The following is a 22,067-nucleotide window of genomic DNA, read 5'->3' as shown; positions in this document are numbered from 1 at the left end:
AAGTATCGCAAGCTCCTGTTCGTCGCCACCTTCCGCCCGCTCCCCCTCTCCTCCGCACGCCCCGCTCACCCGCCCCTCGCCTGTTACGCAGCTCGACCATGACCGACCACCTCGCGCGCCTGCCTGTCGAGCTCGTCTTCATGATCTGCGAGCTCGTGCACGAGTCGGGACAAGGGCCGTACCTCGCGCGCCTCTCAAAGGCGTTCGTGCCTGTCGGGCGTCGTCTCGCGTTCGGCAAGGTCCAGGTCAAGAAGCGCGTGCATCTTGAGCGCCTGTGCAAGGTCGTCGACTGGTCCTCGGACGTTGGCGCCGCCATGGTCGGCGTCGCGCTGGACATGGTCGAGGACGACGCCGTCGTCGGGCCTACTCGAGTCGAGGTATCGTCTTTCCTTCGCCGCCTCGTCAACGTTGAGGCGCTCCACATCGACAACTCCCCGATGGCTGTCGGCGTCGTTCTCGAGGCCGCAGACGACCAAGCGCCTGTACTGCCTCGCCTCGTCAAGCTCCGGATCAAGGGCCCACCAGACGGGCCGACCAGCCTGTTCGACCCGAACCACTACCGCAACCTCCACAAGTACACTCGGCTCCGCGAGCTCGAACTGCTCGCGGCGAATGTGGCGCCCACAAGCATGTCGAGCACCGAGGTGTCGGCGCAGCCGCTCCTCTCCCCGATCACCCTCCTCGCCCTGGGCGGCAACTTGAGCGGCGATGAAGCGGCATTCAGCCTCTTGTCAAGCTTCGCCTCGGTCACACACCTCGCGCTCTGCGACTTTTCGCCCGCCGGCCCGCCGCAGGACCTGTCGCCCCTTCTCGACGCCGTACAGGCGCCCGCGCTCGTCAAGGCCCTCGTGCTGGTGCAGGGGGCGCCCGGGCCCGGCCTCGCCGCCGACTCGCTCGTCCGACTCGTCAACCTCGAGTCAAAGATCGGCTTCCACGCGTGGACACCGACGTTGATCCCGTCCTTCGCGTCGCTCCGCCACCTGTCCACCGTTGGCCTCGTGGCCTGCGTCGGCCTGTCGATCGCCGACCTGGACGACCTCTTTTTCAACGAGGAGCTGCTCGCACACCTCACGCACGTGGACCTCGCGCGCGCGCCCGGCGAGGACGAGGGCGAGCCCGCCGACGAGGACTTGCTGCCGAGCGCCGACCTCTTCGCGCTCGCGGTCGGGGCGCACTTCATCGGGGTTCTCATGCACGGCACCCTCATGGACCGGGTCTACGCTGCGGGCATCGCCTTACTCGAGGCGCGCCAGCAGGAGCAGGATCGCGCCGCAGCGCAGGAGGATGCGGGCGCGAGGGTCGGTGCGGCGGCAGGAGCGGCACCCGGGCAGACGGGCGCGAGCGAGAGTGGGTCGGGCGAGGGCACGTCGGACGCGTAGCTTGAGACGGAGTAATGCAGGCGAGCTTGAGACGGTCTGCAGCAGTCTGTGGGCGGCGAGCGAGGCCGTGTTGGCGAGCTTCGAGCGGAGCTGGAGCTGGTACAGGAGAGACGACTCTTGAGCGGGTCGGCTCGACTGGCGAGATACTCTGAGCAGCTCGAAGAAGGTCTCGAAAGCGGCAGAGAGCAGCACGGACTTGCGTCGAGGAGCTTCACGCTCGAGCTGATGAGAATGACGCTCGAGCAGGAGAGGCGAGCGGGCACGGAAAGGGGCGAGCTCTCGGCCGCGCCAGGCAATAGTGTGGTGTCCAGAGACTAGTACGCTGCGCTACGCTCTAGCTCAGCTGCAAGGCGGCGGCTGGACGAGGAGCAGAGGGTCGGCGAGCGGGGCAGCAGCTCTCGCCTTGCTCTCCACCGGCACATCTACGAGTGAGCTGCTGCTCCTCTTCCTCTAGACGAGCCTGCAGAGCTGACCCACCGCTCGCCCGCAGTGGACCCGCTGCGCTCCCGCCAACTCGCCGTCCCCGCCGGCCTCTCGCCAACCTCGTCTCGCGGGCCATCGCTCGACGGAGCCGCCTCGTTCGGGTCCAATCCCTTCCGCGACCCGTCCCTCAACGCCGCGTCGCGCGACGCCTCGCTCGACCTCTCCTCTCGCGACCCCTCGTTCGACCTCTCGTTCGCCTCGATCCACTCAGGCTCGCCCTCCGTCTCGCCGCCACTCTCCGCAGTCAGCAGCAGAGCGCAACCAGCTCCGTCGCAGGGCCGACCAGGACTCGCGACCCGACCGAGCGAGGTGTCGCGGCAGCTCGCCGACGCGTTCAAGGAGGACCTGCCCCGGGTGTCCGAGGAGGCGAGCCCGAGCCCGCCAGTGTCGCGAGCGTCGAGCACCAACAAGGAGTCGAAGAGTGGGCTGTGGTCGCAGTTCCGCACCGGTGCGCCCACTTCTCCCTGTGTTGGCTCTCGAGGACGGCGAGCCGTACTGACCGACTCATTCCTCGCGCGCAGGCTCGGGTTGGTTCGCCCCGCTCGTCGAGGCCGACCAGCCGATGACTCGGGAGGAGCGAGCCGCGGCAGAGAAGGAGCGCATCGAGAAGCTTAAGGAGGGGCGGGCGTCCAACTCGTCGAGGAGGGTGCGTCCTCGTCCGCCTTTCCTCCTCTCCTGCCGAGACTGACTCGCTCTCTCGCCTCGCAGCCCGGATTGATGAAGCGCATGTCGAGCGGTGTCGAGATGGGCTTTGCGCGGTCGCGGTCAGGCAGCCAGAGCACGATCCGCAAGGGCTAGAGGGCCGTCTGTGTCGAGGAGCCAGTGTCCATAGTCCGTCGATCATGTAGCGATCCCCCTTCTTGCCCTTAGCATTCCCCGGCATACTCTAACGCTTAATAGCACGCTGTACCTTCGTGATCTGACCCGTTGCCGCCGAGAATGAGAGGTGCACCGCCCGCTCGCTGTGGGTCGCTTCGGACTCTGGCTCGAACCGCGACCATGCCCCTGTCGCAGCGCTTTGGGGACGCCTTGTCCATCTTCCTGCCGGCCAACAGCGTCTATCTCGACCTCGACAACCCGCCTGACGAGCCGCTCGACGAGGCAGACGCCGCTCCTCCCCCTCACCCGACGACGACGACCTCCACCGCGGCGACACGCCCCGACCTCGCCGCGAGCGCACTCGACAGCGAGCCAGCACCAGCGGACGACGACCCGTTCGCCCCCGGCTCGCCCTCGGTCCTCAGCCACCCCTCTCCCTCTCGACCGCCGTACCCCCACCCGGGCTCATCTCCCCACGACCCTCACGCCGCCACACCGCCCCACGCCGACCAGCCGTTCGCCCTCGACGACGATGCACGTGACCCCTTTTACGACGAGCCCGTCCCGCCCTCACCACGCTCTCACTCGCCCTCGCCGACCCCCACCTCGAGCGTCGTCCAGCCTCGGAACCACCCGCAGCACCGCGCCGGCCGCTCGCCGCCGTCGTCGTTCGCGAGCTCGAGCAGCAAAGGGCGGCTCGGCGCGAGCAGGAGCGCGATCGGGACCAGGAGCCTCATGGGCTTGATGGGCGGCACGCGGTACGAGGGGCAAGGGTTCCCTTTCGGCGGCGTCGGCGTCGGCGAGGAGGACGAGGAAGAAGAAGACGAGCCCGATGCAGACCTTGTGCGTGCTGCCGAGCCGCCGAGACCGAGATCCAGGTGCGCCCTCGCCCCGCTCTCCCCCTTCTCCCGTACCGGCGCTCACGCAGCTTGCGCGCACAGGGACGACCTCGACCATATCGCCGCCTCCCTCCCGCCACCTCCTTCCGCCCTGTCCAACTCGTCCCACGGCGACGACACCGAGGAGGACGACGACGACGCCAACGCCCCGCCCGATTTTACCGCCCGCATCCCGCTCGTCGGCTCGTCGCACAACCCTCGGCGCGCCCACCGCGTCGCGCACCCAGACCGGTCGTCGAGCTCGGGCGGTGCAGGGTTTTCGCGCAGCCGCGGCGGGCCGCTCGGCGGCATTATCACCGGGCGACGGTGGGCGGCGGGCATGAGCGCCAAGGAGCGCGCGCTGTGGCGCTGGGTCAACGTGGGCGACCTCGACGGGTTCCTCCAGCAGGTGTACCTGTACTACGTCGGCAAGGGCATCTGGGCTATCGGGCTCGAGCGCACGCTCAACCTCCTGTGCGTCGACCCCTCCTCCTTCTCTTCGCAGAGCGCGCGCACTGACCCCGGCCGCGTTCGCCTCGCAGGACGGTCGGCTGGGTCATCGGCTTCGGCACGTTCCTCATCGGCTGCATCGACTATCCGCGACTTTGGCACTCGAACCACCTGTCCGACGTCGTCATCCCGAGGTGCACGAGCCGGTGCGTCCCCTCCCGTCGCCTTCTCTGTCGTGTCCCGACTAACGCCTCTTCCTCCTGCAGCATGTCGGGCTTCACCTTGCTCGTCTTCATCATCGTCGCGGCCTTCTACGCCTGGCGCGTCGTCCGTTTCGGCATGGGCGTCCGCCGGCTGTGGGAGATGCACGAGTTCTACACCGAGCTGCTCGAGGTACCCGAGGTGCGTCTCGCTCTCTCAGCCTCACCACGCTCTCGTACTGACCCTGTGTCTCCTACGCAGAGCGACATCCAGACGATCCCGTGGCACGCCATCGTCGCCCGCCTGTCCGACCTGCGCGCGAGCCACCCGTCGGCGCTCTCGACGCGAGGCCCGAACGGCCAGCCGACCGAGCGCCTCGACGCGCACGACGTCGCCAACCGCATCATGCGCGAGGAGAACTACCTCATCGCCCTGTTCAACAAGGGCCTCCTCGACCTGTCGCTGCCGCTGCCCGGCCCGCTGCGGAGCACGGTCGGGCGCGTGCTCGGCAAATCGCGGTTCGGCAAGAGCATGCTCACGCAGACGCTCGAGTGGAACTTGAGCTTCTGTCTGCTCGGGTTCCTGTTCGGCAAGGACGGCCAGGTGAGGAGGGCCTTCCTGAGCGAGCGCAACAAGCGCGAGCTCGTCGAGACGTGCGTCCCTCTCTCTCTCTCTTTCCGTCCCTTTCCTGCGAGCCAATCCTGACTCTTTACTCTTGCGCACAGGCTACGTCGTCGTTTCATCCTCATGGCCGGGATCAACGCCGTGTTCGCGCCATTCATCGTCCTGTACCTCGTCACGTACTCCTTCTTCCGCTACTTCGAGGTTCGTCCCGCTCCTCTTCCCTCGTCCGAGGACGTCGAACTGACACGCATCCTCACCCGCAGGAATACCACAAGAACCCGTCGTCGATCGGCTCGCGCCAGTTTACGCCGCTCGCGCGGTGGAAGTTTCGCGAGTTCAACGAGCTGCCGCACCACTTCCAGCACCGCCTCGCGCTCGCCCACCCTCTTGCCGACCAGTACATCAACCACTACCCCAAGGCCAAGACGGTCCTCGTGTCGCGCTTCGTCGCCTTCCTCGCCGGCTCGTTCGCGGCGGTCCTCATCCTGTTTTCGCTCATCGACCCGGACGCGTTCCTCCACTTTGAGATCACGCCCGGCCGCACCGTCCTGTTCTACATCGGCGTATTCGGCACCGTTCTTGCCGTCGCGCGCGGCATGGTCCCCGACGAGAACCGCGTCGTCGACCCCGAGGAGCTCATGCGCGGCATCGTCGAGCACACGCACTACTTGCCCGCCGAATGGAAGGACAACCTGCACTCGTCCAAGGTGCGTCCACTTCCGTCCTTCTCTCTTTCGCGTTACCACGACTGACTCGCTCTCTCGACGCTCGCAGGTCCACGTCGCGTTCGGCAAGCTCTTCCAGATGAAGATCGTCCTCTTCGTGCAAGAGCTCCTGTCGGTCCTCATCACGCCGTTCGTCCTGTGGTACTCGCTCCCCGACTGCGCCGGTCCTGTCGTCGACTTCTTTCGCGAGTTCACCGTGCACGTCGACGGGCTCGGCTACGTCTGCTCATTCGCCGTGCGTCCCTCTCTCTCTCTCTTCCTTCTCGAGTGCAGCCTCGAGCCAATCCTGACACGTCGTCGACCCGCCGCAGGTGTTCGACTTCAAGCGGCACGGCGACGCCAAGTTTGGCGCGCCCGTGCAGCAGAGCGCGCGAGACGAGCGGTGGAAGTCGACTGAGGGCAAGATGGAGAAGAGCTTCCTCACGTTCGCCGCCGTGCGTCTCTCTCCCTTTCTCTCCGTCTCTCTCAGGCCGGACTCGGGGCACGATACTGACCGCGCTTGCTCGTCGTCGCAGTCCAATCCGGCGTGGGTCCCGAGGGACCAGACGCAGTCCCTCTTCCTCAGCAAGATGACCGAGGCCGGTCCGTCGCACCACCTCGCCCCGCACTCGTCTCAGCTCCATCCGCACCCGCACCACCCGACCTCGTCGCTGTACGGCGCCCCGTCGGCGCTGCACTCGCGCCACCCGACTCTGTCCTCCTCGACCGCCCTGCAGCCTCACCCGCACGCCCACGCCCAGCCTCGCTCAGCAGCCGCCGCTCGGCAGCGCTTTGCTCCTGCGCGCCTCGAGGAAGGCGCCGACCCAAGCTCGGCGGCGGCGCACTTGCGAGCCGAGAAGGCGAGGATGTACGACCGCGCTTTCGCGCAGAGCGCGCTCCTCGCCTCGACCTCGGGCCTCGGTCCCGGCGCCGCAGCACCCGGTGCAGGCTACCGAGCGGGGCGAGCGTCGAGCGCGTCGCGCCGAGGGCGGCTCGGCGCCGTCGGCGGGCCGGGCGCAGACGCCATCGACGAGGAGTCGGCGCTCGACGGCGACGTGTTTGTCGCGCCGACAGACGCGCAGCCGTTTGGCCTGCCGATGAGCGACGAGGAGGACGAGGAGCGGGGCGGGGCGGGCGCAGGAGGAGGAGCCGAGGTCGAGCGCATGAGGAGGAGGGGACTCGGCGGGCTCATGAGCGAGATGATGAGTCGGCCGTGAGGCGCTCCAGGTGTAGTTGTATCCTCTCTCGTTGCTGTTGCCATTCGACTCGAGTTGTCTCTCCTCGACGCGAGGCTCGAAGTGCTTGCGAGAGAGCACGGTCGGGCCCTCGTGGCGGCTTTCCAGTTTTCTCGCTCGTCGCACGGACAGGTCAAAAGGCTCGATTGCAGCTTCGACCAGGCTCGTCGAACTTGACCCCTCGAGAGTGCAAGCGTTCGTCGCTCGCGCCGCTCGAGGAAGCGACGCGGCGCACTCCTCCCTCGGGAGCGGTTGCAGGGCAGGTGCACCAGTCAAAGGGCCGCTCAAGCCCACAGCCGACTCGCTAAGGATGCTTGGTCGGTCCCTACGAAAGGAAATGTGCTCCAGCTCCTTGCACGAGGTATAGAGGCAAGAGAGGGGACGGACGTGGGGGGGAGGAGGCGAGGGGGACGGCGCACAGCTCGAGGCGCGCGCGTCGGATGCGGCGACAAGTGGTAGAGCTCTGAGCTGCAGCGAGTGCAGGTCTGAGGCCAAGCGGTGTCGAGTGGGAGCGCAAGCGGGGGCGAGTCTCGGGAGGAGATGAGGACGACGACGTTCGACCCGACTCTACCAGCGCAGCGCCACGAGCAGCGCAGCCAGCCCGCACACCGACTCGCAGAGCTACAGCGACCACATCCAGCCCAACCGCCATGGCGTCCGCCGACCCTCTCGTCCTCCTCCGAGCTGCCCTCTCGTCCGGCAAGCCCATCTCGCTCCTCGCCCAGGACGGCACCGAGGTGTTCGACCTCAAGGCGTGCACCGACATCTCGTTCGGCCAGGGCCGCACCTTCCCCAAGACGACCCCGACCCGCTTCCTCACCGAGGCGCCCACCGACGTCGACGACCCCGCCGCGCCCACCTTTGACCTCCAGACCCTCCTCCTCGCCTTCAACGAGCGCGAGACCGCGTTCGGTGTCTACATCCGCAACGCCGGCGCGAGCGGCGTCGGCTTCGTCCCGGCCACAGACCGCCGCGCCGTCCTCGACTACCTGCGCGGCTCTGGCCCGCCCGAAGGGCCCGACAACCGCGTGCGCCCTCTCGCTGGCGCACCCGTCAAGCGCTCGGCAGACGGCGAGGTCGGCGATGCGGCGGCGGGGCAGGGCAGCGCGGCGGCAGCAGCAGCAGCAGCAGCAGGAGCAGGAGGGGCCGAGCCGCCGCAGAAGAAGGCGCGCTACATCCCCAACCGCGACGACCAGGACAAGGTCAAGCGCATGCTCGCCATCATCGAGGGCCCGCAGTACGGTCACGTCGTCGGCCCGAACGAGATCAAGACGGAAAAGCAGGGCGGCGCGTACCACAACCGCGAGACGGTCTTGCGAGGCGAGCGCATCAACGTGCGTCCCTCCTTTCCCTTGCCCCGCTCCTCGTCTGGCCGAGCGCACAACCTGACTCGTCGTCACCGACTCGCGCCTGCAGAACTTCGAGTCGGTCCGGGCCCTCATGGCGCCGCGGCTCAAGGCGCTCAAGGAGGACCCGGCGCGGAAAAAGGAGGCGCAGGCCGCCGCTCCCGCGCCCAAGATGCCGCAGAAGAAGAAGCAGCTCAACCCGATCATCATCATCTCGCCCTCGTCGACCGCCATGATCACGATGCACAACGTCAAGGCGTTTCTCGAGGAGGCCAGGTGCGTCAACTTGCCCGCCCTCTCTCTCCCCACCTCCCTCGCCTCGCGCCGACCGTCGCTCACCTCTTGCGGGCCTCCAGGTTCATCCCGTCCGAGCAAGCACGAGCACAAGCCGCCGCCGAGAACGCCAACACGCCGGGCAACACGGTCGAGGACGTCGTGCTCGTCAACCACGCGCGGTCGTCGGCGACCTCGGCACCAGGCGCAGAAACGCGCAAGTCGCGCTACTTTGTCGTCGACAGCGTCGAGGCGCTGAGCAAGTTTGGCGGCGGCAAGCTCGACGAGGCGTGGTGCGTCCCCTCTTCCTCTCTCGGCGTGTCCGGCCTGGACGAGCGCTCACACCTCGTCTCTTCGCGCACAGGGAGCGCGTCGTGTGCGTCATGACGACGGGCCAGGAGTGGCAGTTCAAGCCGTACAAGTGGAGCGAGCCCAAGGAGCTGTTCCACCACGGTGCGTCGACCCCTTTCTCTCGTCGTCGTCGTCGCCTCGAGCCGACTGACCCTTTCCCTCCTGCCGCTCACAGTCAAGGGCGTGTACCCGCAATGGACGACCGACCCTCCCAACGCCAAGGTCAAGGCGTGGAACGTCAGCGAGCTCAGGGTGCGCCCGTCTCGCTCTCCCTCTCTCTCTCTCTCTCTTTCGCGCGATCTGACCCCTTCGTCCGCCTGCAACAGGTCGACAAGTCGAAGCGGCACACGGACAAGTCGACGGTTGCTGAATTCTGGCGCACGCTCGAGGCGTGGTGCGCGGCCAACAAGCCCTGGGTCGCGTACTGAGCAGCCGGGCTTTTTTCAGGTTTTTGCTTGCTCGGACCTGCAATACGTGCAGTGAGTAGCTCGCCGTCGTTGAGAGAGTGCTCGAGAGCAAGAGCGAGTTGCCCCCGTCGTCTCGAGCGAACGACTGTCCTTGAGAAGGCGGCTCGAGCGTCTGCTGGTCCGGGCGCAGCTCGGTGTCTGGTTCGGCGTTCTCCTCGAGAGCTCTCTGCTGCTGTTTGTCCAGCTGCGCGCTGGCTCTTCCCCTTGCGAGCCGGTGAGAGCTATCCTCGTCGAAGATCGTCAAGCGGAAAGTCCGACCGACACGACGCGACGACGACGCGCGCTGGTCAACCCGGGACCGACCTCGCCTCGTCGTTTGCTCCCCCTCACCCTCTCTGCGCACACCTGCACCTCGACGCTACGCGCACTCTGCACCACCAGGCGCCATGCCGACACCGCGCGCACCCCGCAGCGCCTCGTCGTCCCCCTTCGACCTCCTCCCGCGCCTCATCTCGCCCGCCGCGTCCGCCGGCTACTCGTCCGGCCTGTCTTCGCCCTCGAGCCGCGACGGGAGCGCAGCCGGCGGTGCCACCGACCCGCTCCTCCCGCGCTCGTTCCACTCGGCGTCGGACCCTGCCTCGCCCCACTCGACCTCGCACCGCCGCAGTACCTCGCTGTCCGCCAACGGTCACCCCGGCTCGGGCACCTTCACGCCCACCTCGCCCTCGTCGCCTGTCGGCCAGTCGCCGTTCGCCGCTCCTGCACCAAAACCCGCCCGGCGCACCTCGGCGAGGCGCTGGGCCGCACTCGTCGTCGTCGCGCTCGTGTGCGGAATCGCGCTCGTCTCGACGGGAGCGGGCCCGGTCGACGGCGGCGACGGGTACGCGACGAGCGTGCGGGAGGGGTGGCCGGCAAGCGTCGAGGGGGTCAAGAGCTGGACGGGCGGGACGTGGCAGGGCGGAGGAGAACCGCCAGGCCGGAGCGAGGGCGTCGACGGCGCGAGAGCGCCCCTGGCGGCGCCCGCTGTGTCGGGAGGACACGTTGAGGGCGACGACGCGGCGGACGAGGGGTTGCTGAGCGAGGGCATGGGCGAGTCGGCGCAGGACGTCGAGGACCACCCGGCGGTCCAGGCGACGCAGGACGTCGACACCGCGACCGCCTCGAGGGCCTCACCCCGGCCACCAGTGCTCAACGTCAACCCGTATCCGCGACCTGTGCCTCGTGACCCCAAGGTCGCCGGCGAGATGCGCTTCCTCTCGTTCGAGAACCACTCGGGCTTCCACAACCGTGCGTCGCTCTGTCTCCTCCACCCCTCCTGGCCGTCCTTCTCCCTCACGATTACTGACACGCCGTTTCCCGCAGAGCGCAAGTCGCTCGTCAACGCTCTCGTCCTCGCCGAGCTCCTCAACCGCACCCTCCTCCTCCCTCCTGCCCGCCTCGGCTCGCCCATCCCGTGGGAAATGGACCCCAAGTTCCGCGTCGCGTTCTCCGAGCGCTGCAAGGCCGGTCTCGAGCCCGACAAGCCCCTCGTGACGCTCGCCAACGCGCACGCCGTCAGCGTGGGCGAGGCGTGCGAGGACCCGCTCAAGTGGACGTACACCGGGTGGGACTGGCTCATCTCGCCGAGCCTGCTCGCCGGCCGGTCCCTCGTCGACCGGTGGAACTCGTCGTCGTCGTGGTTCACGGCGCCGCTCGACGAGGGAGGCCTCGGCCTGCGCCCCGACGAGATCCACCAGTTTGCCGACGCCGACCGGCGCTCGTACCAGATCCTCGACGACCGCGACGCCCCGATGAGCGTCAAGCAGTTCACGTCGCGCATCGAGCTCGACGACCTGCGCGACGAGGCCGGCCTCGGCGGCAAGCGCCTCCTCCAGTTCGGCAGCCTGTTCTCGAGCGCGCGGCTCAAGTTCGTCCAGGACGGCAACCGCAAGCTCCTCGACGACACGACCAACGCCGTCGTCCTCGAGAGCGGCGGGCTCGACGCCATCAGCGACCGCATCCGCGACCAGCTCGGGTCGTACGTCGCGGCGCACGCACGCCTCGGCGACGGTGTCTTCAAGGTGCGCCCACAGTCTCTCTCTCTCTCTCGTTCTCTCCTGCTCGAGAACGTCGACTGACTCTCCTCGTTCACTCTCTACAGTCCAAGGCCGTGTCGAACATGCAGAACGTGTTCCGCCAACTCGGACACGACGTCCTCGGGCTCAAGAAGGCGCAGGTCGACGCCCTCCTCGCCGAGGTCTCGAGCAGCCCGCCTGCGCACAAGTCGGCGGGCAAGAAGGGCAAGGGCAAGGGAGGTCGGCAGAAGAAGCCGAGGGCGTTCGGGTCGCCGGCGCCGCCAGCCCACCTCCGGTTCAAGCGCGCCCTTGCGCTCGACCCGGTCTCGCCGTGGACCGAGATCGACGACGACTACGACGAGGCCGACCTGCACCTCGGCGACGGCCGTGCTCCCTCTTCGCCGCTCCCTTTCGCCCTCGCTTCCTCCGGCCTCGACCGCCGTGCGCTCAAGGGCGGTCCCGCCCAGCCGATCGCCTCGTCCCTTCACTGTCGCCGCCCTCTTCACGACGTCCACGCGACGCCTCACCTGGCCCGCCTCAACGTGCCGCTCTACATCGCGACCGACTCGCGCAGCCCGACGACCGACCCCGCCCTCGCGCCGTTCAACCGCTGGTTCCCCTGCATCTTCTTCCTCAGCGACTTTGCGCAGGCGAGCGAGGTCAACGACGAGCCGGTCGCAGAGCTGGAGGCGCTCGTCGAGGGCAAGGGCGTCGACGAGGGCGGCAACGAGTGGGTCAGCGACTGGGACGGGCAGGCCATGGCGCGCTACCTCTTCCCTTTCCTCGAGGCCGAGGTGCGCACCTCTCTCTCTTCTCTCTCGTAGCATGCGCACTCCTGACTCGCGTTGCGCCTCGCCCACAGATTGCCGCTCGCGCCGTCGAGGTCGTCGGGACGCCGCAGTCGACCTTCTCGGGCTACGTTCGCGGCATCCTCCACCAGGCGTACCTCCTGCGCGGCATCACGGCCCCGTGGCGCAGGGCAGCTTGAGTGTGAGTCCCGTCGCCTGCCTCGTCGAGCGCAGCCTGGGCGCGTCGAGAGACTGACTGACCCTCTCGCTTCCCGCAGGCCCCTCTCGAACTCGCCTCTCGCCCTCTCGCCTTCACCTACGTCGTCGGCCATCTTCGTCATCTTCCTTCGATTTACCAAGTGCGCCTCGCTCTCTCTTTCCGCGGTGACGCGCCCTCGGTCCCCCTCCTTCCCCTTGCCCTCCTCCCTCGCTCGACCTTCTCTCGACGAGCAGCTTCTTCCATCGGCCGATAACAGCGATCTATCGAGATTCTGACACGCCCCTCCACGCTTCTTCCGCAGCTCATCGACTGGCGCACTCGGCCGGTCCAAGGGTCGGCGACGATCACCTTGTCGACGCTCGGTCGGCGACTCTTCCCTCTCCTCGTCACCGCCCGTCCGTCCCCGTATAGACCCCCAACCTGCACCTCCTGTTGCTCTCCCACTGCCCCTCTGCTATGCACACCCAGTCTCTCTGCGTCTCGAGTCGTCGCGCAACGAGAGGTCGTCTCGCTCGAGTCGTGAGAGGTGACAGCGAGCCAGAGTCGGGGCTCGCCTGCGGCCGTCGAACGGACCCACATCGGCTCTGACGACCGCGGCGAAGCCGGGGAGACGGCGCAGAAAGCGCCTTGCGTCGGGGAGAAGGGGCTGCGGCCGAGTTGACGAGTTGACCTTCCCCGCGCCGGATCTACAAGTGACGCCCGGAGGACGGTCAGTGCGGGCCTTCCTCGGGCTCTGCGTGCACGAGCGACCGACCGACGAGCTTGCGCTCCTCCAAGCCCGCGCTCACGCTCGACGACGACGACGACGACGACGCTCGAACCCTCGGCGGACGGGCCGAGCATTTGCAGCCTGCCCGAGGCCTCGACCTCGCCTCTCCGCACTCTTCCTCGGCGTCTTCTCTCGATCCATCTGAGCGCTTGAAGCACCAAAGCTCGTCGACAAGCTCGCCTCGACCTCGTACACGGCCGCCAGCGCCGCCCCGGGCGCGCACCTCGCCTGCCGACCCTCTCGCGAGCCGCCGTCCACTTCATCGCGTTCGCTCGGCCGCCATCCGTCTTCACCTCCCGAGCTCGCCTCGCCCGCCTCGCTCTGCCCTCCCCCGCCACCAGTACGACCATCGTGGCGCACCCGGCCCATGAGCAGCAGCTCTCGCCCCCGTGTCCCGCCGCTGGACCCGCCCGAACCGTCCGCCGGCCGCCGAGACGATGAGGCGACCTCGCGCCCGGCCGGTCCGCAACGCCCCGACCTGCGGCAGCAGCAGACGGACGCGCAAGCCATCGAGGTGGCCCTGCTCGACGCCCTCAAGCTGAGCGAGGACGGCGAGGGTCAAGAACCGCTTGCGGGAGCCCAGGTCGACAGACGATCGGGTGCGCCTCTTCTTTCTCCGATCCGTCCGACTTTGTTTCGTGGACGGCGAGCTTACTCGAGTGCCCTCCCTCGTGCCGCAGCCGTCGCGTCGCCGCCGCCACCGCCGCAAGATGCGCCCGTGCGACACACGCGCCCGGCGTTGCGGAGCGTCCAGAGCTCGTTCTTGACCAACTACTCGTCGACGAGGTCGCCCGCCAGCCGCACGACGTCGCAGACGAGCATCATCAGCACTGTGCGTGTCTCGTTCATCCTGTCGAGCCTGGATCGAGGCCAGTCCCGCTCACCCAGTACCGCGCCTCGCAGCACGAGTCGGTGCCCAGCACCTCGTCGATGCCGACCAAGAGCGCGCCCCAGTCGCCCTACGTCGCCCCGCATGCCCTCAACCACGGCCCGATCTCGCCGACGATGCGCCGCATGTCGCGCAACTCGAGCTGGGCCCCTCCTTCGCGTTCGCCCTCCGTCTCGTCCGAGAGCGCCTACCAGCACCTCCTGCCGTATCAAGCCGGCCCGCCCTTCCCGGGCTTCTACGCCGGTCCATATCCTGTCGTCGGCGCCGTCCCATACGCCCCGCCACGACCGCCGTCGAGCAACGCCCAGTACCCGCACGCCCATGCGCTTCCTCCACCACAAGTCGCCTTCGCCCACCCGTTCGCGCCGCACGAGCCTGTCGTACCGCCTCGAGTGAGCCCGCCGTACGTCGCGTACCCGCCAGGGTGGCAGCAGCCGCACCCGAGCGTCCCGCAGGCCCAGCACGTCCCGTACACGTACGGCCCGAGTCCGCAAGGGTCGGTCGTCTACGACGACAGCGGCTCGCCGGTCTGGGCGTACCCTCAAGCCTACACGGCGCCACCCATGTCGTACTACCCGTCGCCGCCAGCCGTCGCAGGGCCGCCTTTCGCCGCCTACCCTCGTCCGCCCGCCTACCCTCCTTTGTCGGTCGGCCCGTCCAGCGCCCCAGCATACCCGTCCCCGGGCGCAGCACCGGCCCCTGTCGGGTACCAGAGGCACTTTTCGCCAGTGCCGGCGTCGCCGAGCGAGTTTGCCGGCGTGCGCTCGGGCCCGTACTCGCCGCTGCCCGACCAGGCGAGCGACCGCGGCTCGTCGTTCCAGTACCCGATCTCGTCGAGCCGCTCGAGCACTTCGTCGCACCCGTCGTCGCGCGCGTCGTGGTCCACGACGAGCGGGCCGCAACGAAGCGCGCCGTTCGCGCACTCGCACCCGCACCCGCACCACCTGGGCGGCCCGCCGCCGATCCCGCCGCGGCCCATTCTTCCCGGCGCGCACGCCTCGTCTGGCTCGCAGCCGCACTCGAGCTTCTCGCCCATGCCGACGCTCGGCGAGCGCGACTCGTCCGGCGGCGGCACCACGTCGATCGGCTCGCCGGCGGCCAACCCGACCGTGTCGGTGTCGGGCGCGTCGCCGTCGTCGATGAGCGGCAACGAGGCGGGCATGACGAGCGCTCCCCTCGGGCCCCGGCCGCACGAGAGCGCGCCGGGCCGGTACGTCAAGCGCCGGGACCTTCCTCGACCGCCGACCCACTCGCCTCACGCGCTCTGGTGCGTCCGACACCCTCCCTCTCTCTTTCTCGACGGCGACGAGCCTGTTCCCGTGACTGACTCGCTTTCCTCTCGCAGGGTCGGCAACGTCCCGAGCGACGCGAGCCACGCCGAGCTGTGGCAGTTCTTCAAAAGTCGGCCCACGCCGCAGCAGTGCGGCGTCGTCGTCAGCCCGGGCGCCTCGCCGTTCGTCGACCTCGAGACGAACGGCGTCGAGTCGATCCATCTCATCGCTCGGTCCAACTGTGCGTCCCGAATACCCTCGCCTTCTCAAGTCGGGTCGAGCATCCCTGACCTGCTCCTCCTCCTCCTCGCGCAGGCGCCTTCGTCAACTACCTCACGCCGCTCCACCTGCGCCACGCCATCGCCGTCTCGAACGGCGTCGCTCTTCGTCCCGACGACCTGCGAGCCAAGAAGCTCGTCTGCCGCGTCCGCTACCAGGGCGACGACGCTCGGACCGGCGTCGGCGCCCAGCGTCAGGGCGGCATGCACAAGGCGTTCGTGCGCGAGCAGCAGGCCCGCATGGTCGAGGCGCAGAAGGCGCTCGCGCGTCTCGAGCTCGCGCACCCGCAGGCGCACAAGAAGGACGAGGACGAGGCGGCCGACGAGAAGCGCGAGAGCGAGGAGAGCGTCGGCCCGTTGAGCCCGGTCAGCGCCGGCCGCAGCGAGCGCGAGACGAGCCTGGCAAGCATCCGGTCGGGCAGCACGACGAGCAGCTTCCTGGCCAAGCACTTTGAGCGACGGTGCGCCCCCTTTCTCCCGCTCGAGCCCCGAGTGCAAGAACCTGACTTTTCCCCCTTCCTTCCCTCGCAGCTACTTCATCCTCAAGAGCCACAACGAGCAGGACCTCCTTCGCGCCGTCGAGACTGGCTCGTGGGCGACGCAAGCGCACAACGAGGTGCGTCCTCGTTCGCTCCTTATCCAACTTCCGTTCGGCCGTGACTCACTCGCCCTCCTGTCCCGCCCGCAGCCCGTCCTCCACCAGGCCTTCCGCACGGCCCGCAGCGTGTACTTGATCTTCGGCGTCAACGGCTCGGGCTGCTGGTTCGGCTACGCGCGCATGGTCGGCCCGATCTCGGGCCAGGCCGTCTCGACGAGCTCGTCGCGCCAGTCGCGGTCGTCGCACGCCGACAAGAGCTCGGCCTCGACCGACATGCGCATGTCGTCGGCGTCGCAGACGATCCTCGAGGAGGAGGAGCAGCAGCTCGTGTCGGGCGCCACCTCACGAGCGTCGTCCGGCCCGACCCTGTTCTCGCCGTCCGAGCAACGCCTGTGCGCCCAGTCGCCTCAAGCATGGACGCCGTCGCCGTCGACCTCGTACGCCGGTCGTCTCGCGTCGGGCCTGTCCCCGACGACCCCGTCCGCCAACCGCACGCCCACATACACGACGGGCGGCGGCGGCGGCGGCAGCAACGGCGGCGGCTCGGCCCCCACGACGCTCTCGGCGCGCAACCCGACTCGCGACGTGCCCCTGTCGGTGCAGCTCGCCATGAGCCGCGAGCAGGACCTCATCGCGCGCGAGACGGCCGACAACCTGCACCTGCCGCCGGCTGCGGCCGAGGCCGCTCGGCGCGCCGCAAGCCTCGACAGCAGCGTCCCGCCGCAGTCGGACTCGCAGCCGGTCAGCAGCACGGGCGCGACGCGGTGCGAGAACGAGCGCGAGCCGTCGCTGTCGCCGGGCGAGCTCGGCAGCGCGAGCGCGAGCGCGAGCTTGAGCGTGAGCAACGGGCCCGACAGCCCGAGGAAGGAGCTCATCGCCAATGCGGCGCAGGCGAGGAATGCGAGGCTCGACGCCATGGCCGGCTCGAAGCAGTCGCTCGAGGTGCCGAGCCCGTCCGGGACCGTCACCGAGTCGAGGTACGCCCCTCTCTCTCTCGTCCTCTCTCGCCTTCTGGGACACGGCCTGACTCTCTCACTGTACGTGCGCAGACCTGGTGTCGCTCGGACGGCCTCGTGGGGCACACCGTTCGCCATCGAGTGGATCCAAGTGTGCGCTCGGGCCCCTTCTCTCCGCCTCTCTCGTCCCTCGAGCCCGCCCTGACCTCTCCCTCTCCAATCCCTGCAGCGCTCCTCTTCCTTTCGCTCGGACTCGGCACATCCGCAACTCGTTCAACGGCAACCGCGAGATCAAGATCTCTCGAGGTGCGTCCGACTCTCTCTGGTGCTTTGCGCTCGTGCCGAATCCTACACGAGCCCGAGCACTAAGTTCTTCGAGTCGTACCGCAGACGGCACCGAGGTCGAGCCTACCGCCGGCGAGCAGCTCCTGAGCGAGTGGTGGCGCGACCGCAAGTCGCCCTCGTCGTCGTCGCCGGCCGACGACGCGCCGCAGCGCCCGCCGAGCCCGCAGCCCGTCCTCGGCGCCTCGTCGGGCGCCAAGGGTCAAGAGCCCGACGAGGTCCTCAAGCAGTCGGTCAAGGTCGAGGAGGTCGAGGACAACGACCTGCTGCGGCTCGGCTTTGGCGTCGGGCAGCCGCTCAAGGCGAGCGGGCTCGCGGCCATGGGCGACGCTTCGCCGACGTCGCCCGACGGCAGGGCCAACACGGCCTGATCCTCTTTCACGGCCTCGTCGTCGTCGTCGGCGACCGCCGGCGCTCAAAAGCTGCCACGATACCCCCCTTTTCTTCCCCATCGATACCCCTTCCCTCTCTCTCCCCGTCCCCTCTCGAGACCGGTCCCGTCTTTCTTCTGCGCTCCTCGCGAGCTGCGCCGTACGACAACCCCATACACGCCTACCCCCACTTTTCGTTCCCGCAACTCGCAACCTCTCTCGCAGTCAAGCCGTACCCGCCCTTTCTCTTCTCTGTACCCCCAACTTCTTCGCTCGCTCGGCCTTTACGTCGACCTATTTACTCTCGTCGCCGACTTGGGACGAGCGTCGTTGTCCTTTTGTACCCCGCTCCCTCTCGCTTTCTCTCTGTCCTCCTCCCCGTGCTTGTCCATGTAGCGATCCACCCCATACACGTTCCCTCTTTCGCAACCCCGAGCATGCGTCTCTTCGACCTTTGTGCGCCTCTCGAGAGGGAACGAGAGCGAGAGCAAGAGGTGGCTCGAGGCCGGCGCGGCGGCGGCGGACGAGCTGAGGCGAGGCCCGAGCGGCGCTCTCTGTCCTCTTGCTCGCGACGAGTTGGCTCGGGCTCGCTCTCGCTCGGTCTTTGAGCAGCTTCGACGTGCGCACGACTGACCGTGCGACGGAGGAAGAGGTAGAAAGGACGAGCCCGCTTCGTTGCATTGCTTGCTCTCGAGCCGGGCCCGGCTGATGAGCTCGGCGGACTCGCGCGAGACTGCATGCCTGGCCCACAGCGGCAGCTATGATGCTTGAGAGCGTGGACGGTCTCGACGAGCTCGCGCTCGAGGCTGCCGCCGCGGCTGCCTGGCTGCGTCGCGTCGTGCGCGCTCAGACCTCCTCCTCGACGCTCGAGGTTTTGAGGCCCCCTGCCTGCTCGACTCTCGCAGTTCGCGCTCTCATCAAAAGACGCAGAGAATACCGAGCTGCAACGACACAAGAGGTGCGCCTCGAGGCTTCTACAGCGGGCCCTCGACCCGTCCTGCTCCTCCTCCTCCTCCTCCTCCTCCTGCACCTCCTCCTCCTCCTCGCGCCCCTCGCCCCGCCAACGCGCTCCCACCCTCCCTCCTTCCCTCTAGCCCCACCTCGTCGTCGTCGTCGTCGCCGCCGAGCCCAAAGATCTCGTCGTCGCCGGCGCTCCACGGGTCCTGCGCCTGCCGGCGACTCGCCGCCGCCGCCGTCGTCGTGGGCGCGCCTGCCGCCGCAGGACGCGCACCCGAGCGGCCCTCCTCCATCTCCCTCTCGCGCTCGTCGCGCCGTGCCCGGTTGAGCGGGCGCCTCGCCTCGTCCTGCCCCACGCCGCCCTCGTCCTCGTCGTCGTCATCGTCGCTCGGCATGTCGCCGAGCGCGCTGTACAGCGTGCGCAGCTCTGCCTCGCGGCGGGCTTGCCGCGCGCCGTGGTGCGACAGGGCGAGGGCGATGCCGGACCCGAGCAGGTTGGCGACGACGTCGCCCGGCTGGAACGTCTTGTAGGGGAGGAGCGACTGGAGGAACTCGGAGCCGATGCCGCCGACTGCGGGAGAGTGGGGGCCGTGGGGAGAGTCAGGGAGAGGTTTTTCGAGGATTGCGAGGGAGAGGAGGAGGGAGGAGATGGGAGAGAAGGGGAGGGGATGGGAGAGGGAGGAAGGAAGGAAGGGAAGGGGAGCGAGGAGAGGGGGACGGACCGAGCATGCATACGACGACGGTGGCCGCCTCCTTGAAGTACCTCCACACTGCGACCCTCCTCGCACTCTCGTCGACGACCCAGCACGCGTAAAAGAGGGCGGTGGCGGCGGCAAAGCACACAAAGTGGAGGACCTTGTCGCTGAGGGGGACTTGAGGGGGCGCGAGGTGGTGGGCGAGGGTCGGGTGGAAGCCGAGGAGGGAGAGGACGAGGAGCGAGAGAAAGGTGAGGAGGACAAAGGCCTGTGTTTTCCGCGAGGGGAGAGAGGAGAGAGAGTCAGTCGAGGCCCAAGTGGGGGAGGGGTTTGTGGGAAGGGGAGGAACGTACGGGTCGGATGCGCAGAGGCAGGTCGGGCAGGGGGAACGACTTGAGGGTCCACTTGCGCAGGTCTCGGAGGCCCTTGACCTGGCGGAGTTTGGCGAGCGACTGGCTGAGGGCCGAGGGCCGATCCGAGGGGAGGCGGATCGAGGGGGCCATGGCGGTGCGCCGGGTGTTGGTGCGCGTGCGGGTGGCCGAGTAGTAGTTGTGAGCAAGTTGTGCGAGTGGGCGAGTGGGTCGAGGTGCGTCGGGTGGAGTGAGGAGGGGGAACTGATGAAGGGCGAGATGAGGAGGGTGACGGGTGGGGAGGGGCTGCGGCGGGTTGCTCGCTGGTCGGGGCGGGTGTCGGGCGAGCAGGGAGTAGCTCGAGTGGAGCCAGTGCTCAGCCGAGCGAGGTTGGCCGGTGTGGTCGAGGGGAGAGAGAGCCCGACACTCGTCTGGTCGCCCACACTCGTCGTCCTCTCGCCGACATTCCCCGCCTCGAGCATGTTGCGCACCCAGCTGTGCCGCACAACTGCCCTCTTGGCACCCCGCACTGTCCCCACCGTGCGCGCCCTCGCAACTTCGGTGTCGTCCGTCCCCCCCTCCAACACGTCGGCTCCGCCCCACCCACACGACCACAAGCCCGCCCAGAGCACAGTCGAGTCGCCCAACACGACCGCAGACGCCCTCTACACCGACCACGGGCCATCGGCATCCACCACCACTGCGACCGCCGACCCTTTCCCCGTCCCGCTCGCATCCGCCGCATCCGCCGCACCAACCCCGACCGCCACCTCGACCCCGCCACCAGGACAGTTCCGCACCACCTCGAACGATCCCGCACCCGCGCCCGCACCCGCACCTGCACCCGAGCCAGACCGCCTCGAACCTGAACCCCTCCCCGAGCCTCCGGCCCCAGCTCCCCTCGCGCGCGTCAGGAAACCCGTCGGCGCTTTCCGTGGAGGGTCCGTCCCACTCTCTCTCCCTCTCTGTGCGCACCGGACTGACCCAGACACGCCACAGCCTCATCGGGTTCCTCCTCGGCCTGACCACCATCGGTGGCTACGGCTACTTCCGCCTCCTCGACGACTACCACAACGCGAGCACCACCCTCCTCGCCTCGGTCGAAGAGCTCAAGGGCAGCACACAGCAGGTCCGTCCCCCTTTACCCCGCTCCCCTCCTCTCCTTCCCACGCTCACGCCCTCCCCCCCTCACACACGCAGATGGCGACCCACCTCTCGCGCATCGCCGCCCTCGAGGACTCGCACGCCCAGCTGTCCAACTCGGCCGCCTCGACAAAGGACGTCCAGGCCCTGCGCGCAGAGTACCGCAAGCTCCTCGACTCGGAGCACGTCGACCTCCTCAGCTTGCGCGCCCACGTCTGGGGACTCGGTGCGTCCTCCCCTCTCCCTCTCGCTCTCTCCTCTTTGTCTACTCGTTGAAGTAGACGGGCAGCGGGCGTGTGGCGAAGATGGTTGCTGCGTACTGACCCGCTCGCACGTGTCCGCAGAGCAAGACCTCAAAAACCTCACCAGGCGCGACACGAGCGTGCGAGTCTGACGGCGAGGGCAACGCCGAGGCGTGCAACACGACGAGCAGCATTGATCTCTGCCCTGAGTCCGTCCGAGAGCGCGAGCGAGACCGAGAACGAGAGGAGAGCGCTCTCGAGAGGGGTCCGAGCGAGACCGTGCGAGACCGAGAGGATGCTCATGAATGGCTACAGCGTGTCTGGACGAGGGAAAAGCTACAGATGAACAGAGAGAGACAGAGGTACACGAGGATCCAGCTCGTGGAGGAAGAACGCGCCGCCGCTCACTCGATGTCGGCCTCGGCCGCGCAATCGACGCTCACGACCCACGCCACCTTGCCGGCCGCCGCAGCGAGCACGACGCGCTCCTGCTGGAACGCCGACTCGCCCACGACCCACTCGTCATCATCGTCCTCGGCCTCGAGCGACGCGAGGTCGTCGGCCTCGACGAGCGCCGCCACGTCCTGCTCCTCGGCCGCGTCGTCCTCGACGAGCGCGTCGGCCTCCTGCTGCGCGAGCGCGTGCGCCTTGGCCTCGTGCGCCTTCTGCTCCTTGGTGCTCGCCGCCCGGCTCGAGGCCTTCTTGGCCTGCACCGGCGACGACGTGCTCGCGCCCTCGGCGTCGGCGTCCTGCTCCTCCTCCTCCTCGACCGCCTCCTCCTCGTCGTCATCGTCGAACAGCGACGCCGGCGCCCGAGCGCTCCTCCTCCTCGGCGGCGACAGCGTCATCGTCGCCCCACGGCGCGACGCCCGGGACGACCCTGCGGCGGCGCACGCTTCCACGGGCGCCACCACGGCTTGTCGGCCGCGTCCGGGCCCGACGACGACGAGTCCGTGTCGGACCCGTCGGTGATGAGGGCCTCCTCGTCGTCGTC

General features: G+C 68.5%; 7 protein-coding genes across 7 annotated transcripts in view; 5 read left to right on the top strand and 2 right to left on the bottom strand.

Moving 5' to 3' along the window:
• Positions 1 to 98: 98 nt before the first annotated feature.
• Positions 99 to 2,798, top strand: RHOBADRAFT_55275 (uncharacterized protein; the record flags this gene model as incomplete). The annotated part of the gene is made up of 4 exons (XM_018417764.1): positions 99 to 1,347; positions 1,870 to 2,310; positions 2,384 to 2,508; positions 2,571 to 2,798. 4 exons carry the CDS (start codon positions 99 to 101, stop codon positions 2,658 to 2,660), a joined length of 1,905 nt encoding a protein of 634 aa, XP_018269083.1. The 3' UTR covers positions 2,661 to 2,798.
• Positions 2,799 to 3,425: 627 nt separating this feature from the next.
• RHOBADRAFT_17299 (uncharacterized protein) lies at positions 3,426 to 8,162 on the top strand (the record flags this gene model as incomplete). Its single annotated transcript, XM_018412360.1, has 9 exons — positions 3,426 to 4,033; positions 4,102 to 4,215; positions 4,276 to 4,411; positions 4,472 to 4,863; positions 4,936 to 5,035; positions 5,098 to 5,541; positions 5,609 to 5,794; positions 5,871 to 5,902; positions 7,850 to 8,162. 9 exons carry the CDS (start codon positions 3,426 to 3,428, stop codon positions 8,160 to 8,162), a joined length of 2,325 nt encoding a protein of 774 aa, XP_018269082.1.
• A 115-nt stretch (positions 8,163 to 8,277) lies between these two features.
• On the top strand, positions 8,278 to 9,234 carry RHOBADRAFT_38691 (uncharacterized protein). Its single transcript, XM_018413550.1, has 5 exons — positions 8,278 to 8,395; positions 8,476 to 8,685; positions 8,757 to 8,845; positions 8,919 to 8,995; positions 9,070 to 9,234. Exons 1-5 carry the CDS (start codon positions 8,292 to 8,294, stop codon positions 9,169 to 9,171), a joined length of 582 nt encoding a protein of 193 aa, XP_018269081.1. The 5' UTR covers positions 8,278 to 8,291; the 3' UTR covers positions 9,172 to 9,234.
• Positions 9,235 to 9,596: 362 nt separating this feature from the next.
• RHOBADRAFT_55272 (uncharacterized protein) lies at positions 9,597 to 17,686 on the top strand (the record flags this gene model as incomplete). Its single annotated transcript, XM_018417763.1, has 16 exons — positions 9,597 to 10,437; positions 10,513 to 11,210; positions 11,291 to 11,998; positions 12,067 to 12,194; positions 12,271 to 12,351; positions 12,514 to 12,545; positions 13,323 to 13,580; positions 13,662 to 13,813; positions 13,885 to 15,137; positions 15,216 to 15,382; positions 15,457 to 15,880; positions 15,951 to 16,035; positions 16,108 to 16,994; positions 17,067 to 17,126; positions 17,203 to 17,279; positions 17,364 to 17,686. The coding sequence occupies exons 7-16, from the start codon at positions 13,349 to 13,351 to the stop codon at positions 17,684 to 17,686; spliced, it is 3,660 nt and encodes a 1,219-aa protein (XP_018269080.1). The 5' UTR covers positions 9,597 to 10,437; positions 10,513 to 11,210; positions 11,291 to 11,998; positions 12,067 to 12,194; positions 12,271 to 12,351; positions 12,514 to 12,545; positions 13,323 to 13,348.
• A 1,316-nt stretch (positions 17,687 to 19,002) lies between these two features.
• On the bottom strand, positions 19,003 to 19,441 carry RHOBADRAFT_1415 (uncharacterized protein; the record flags this gene model as incomplete). Its single annotated transcript, XM_018412185.1, has 2 exons — positions 19,003 to 19,214; positions 19,366 to 19,441. Coding segments are annotated over 2 exons (288 nt in total), but the record flags the coding sequence as incomplete, so codon positions are not given.
• A 727-nt stretch (positions 19,442 to 20,168) lies between these two features.
• Positions 20,169 to 21,278, top strand: RHOBADRAFT_55271 (uncharacterized protein; the record flags this gene model as incomplete). The annotated part of the gene is made up of 4 exons (XM_018417762.1): positions 20,169 to 20,629; positions 20,688 to 20,817; positions 20,889 to 21,057; positions 21,176 to 21,278. The coding sequence occupies 4 exons, from the start codon at positions 20,169 to 20,171 to the stop codon at positions 21,223 to 21,225; spliced, it is 810 nt and encodes a 269-aa protein (XP_018269078.1). The 3' UTR covers positions 21,226 to 21,278.
• An 83-nt stretch (positions 21,279 to 21,361) lies between these two features.
• Positions 21,362 to 22,067, bottom strand: part of RHOBADRAFT_55270 (uncharacterized protein) — a 2,640-nt gene continuing 1,934 nt past the window's right edge. Inside the window, exon 2 of the mRNA XM_018417761.1 lies at positions 21,362 to 21,504. Coding sequence (XP_018269077.1) covers positions 21,410 to 21,504 — 95 coding nt within the window. The 3' untranslated portion in view covers positions 21,362 to 21,409. The remainder of the gene's footprint in view (positions 21,505 to 22,067) is intronic.

The sequence above is a fragment of the Rhodotorula graminis genome, assembly GCF_001329695.1.
Source record: "Rhodotorula graminis WP1 unplaced genomic scaffold RHOBAscaffold_12, whole genome shotgun sequence".
Classification (NCBI taxonomy): Eukaryota; Fungi; Basidiomycota; class Microbotryomycetes; order Sporidiobolales; family Sporidiobolaceae; genus Rhodotorula; species Rhodotorula graminis.
The sequence above is the reverse complement of the archived record's forward strand: the minus strand, read 5'-3'. Positions and strand labels throughout refer to the sequence as shown.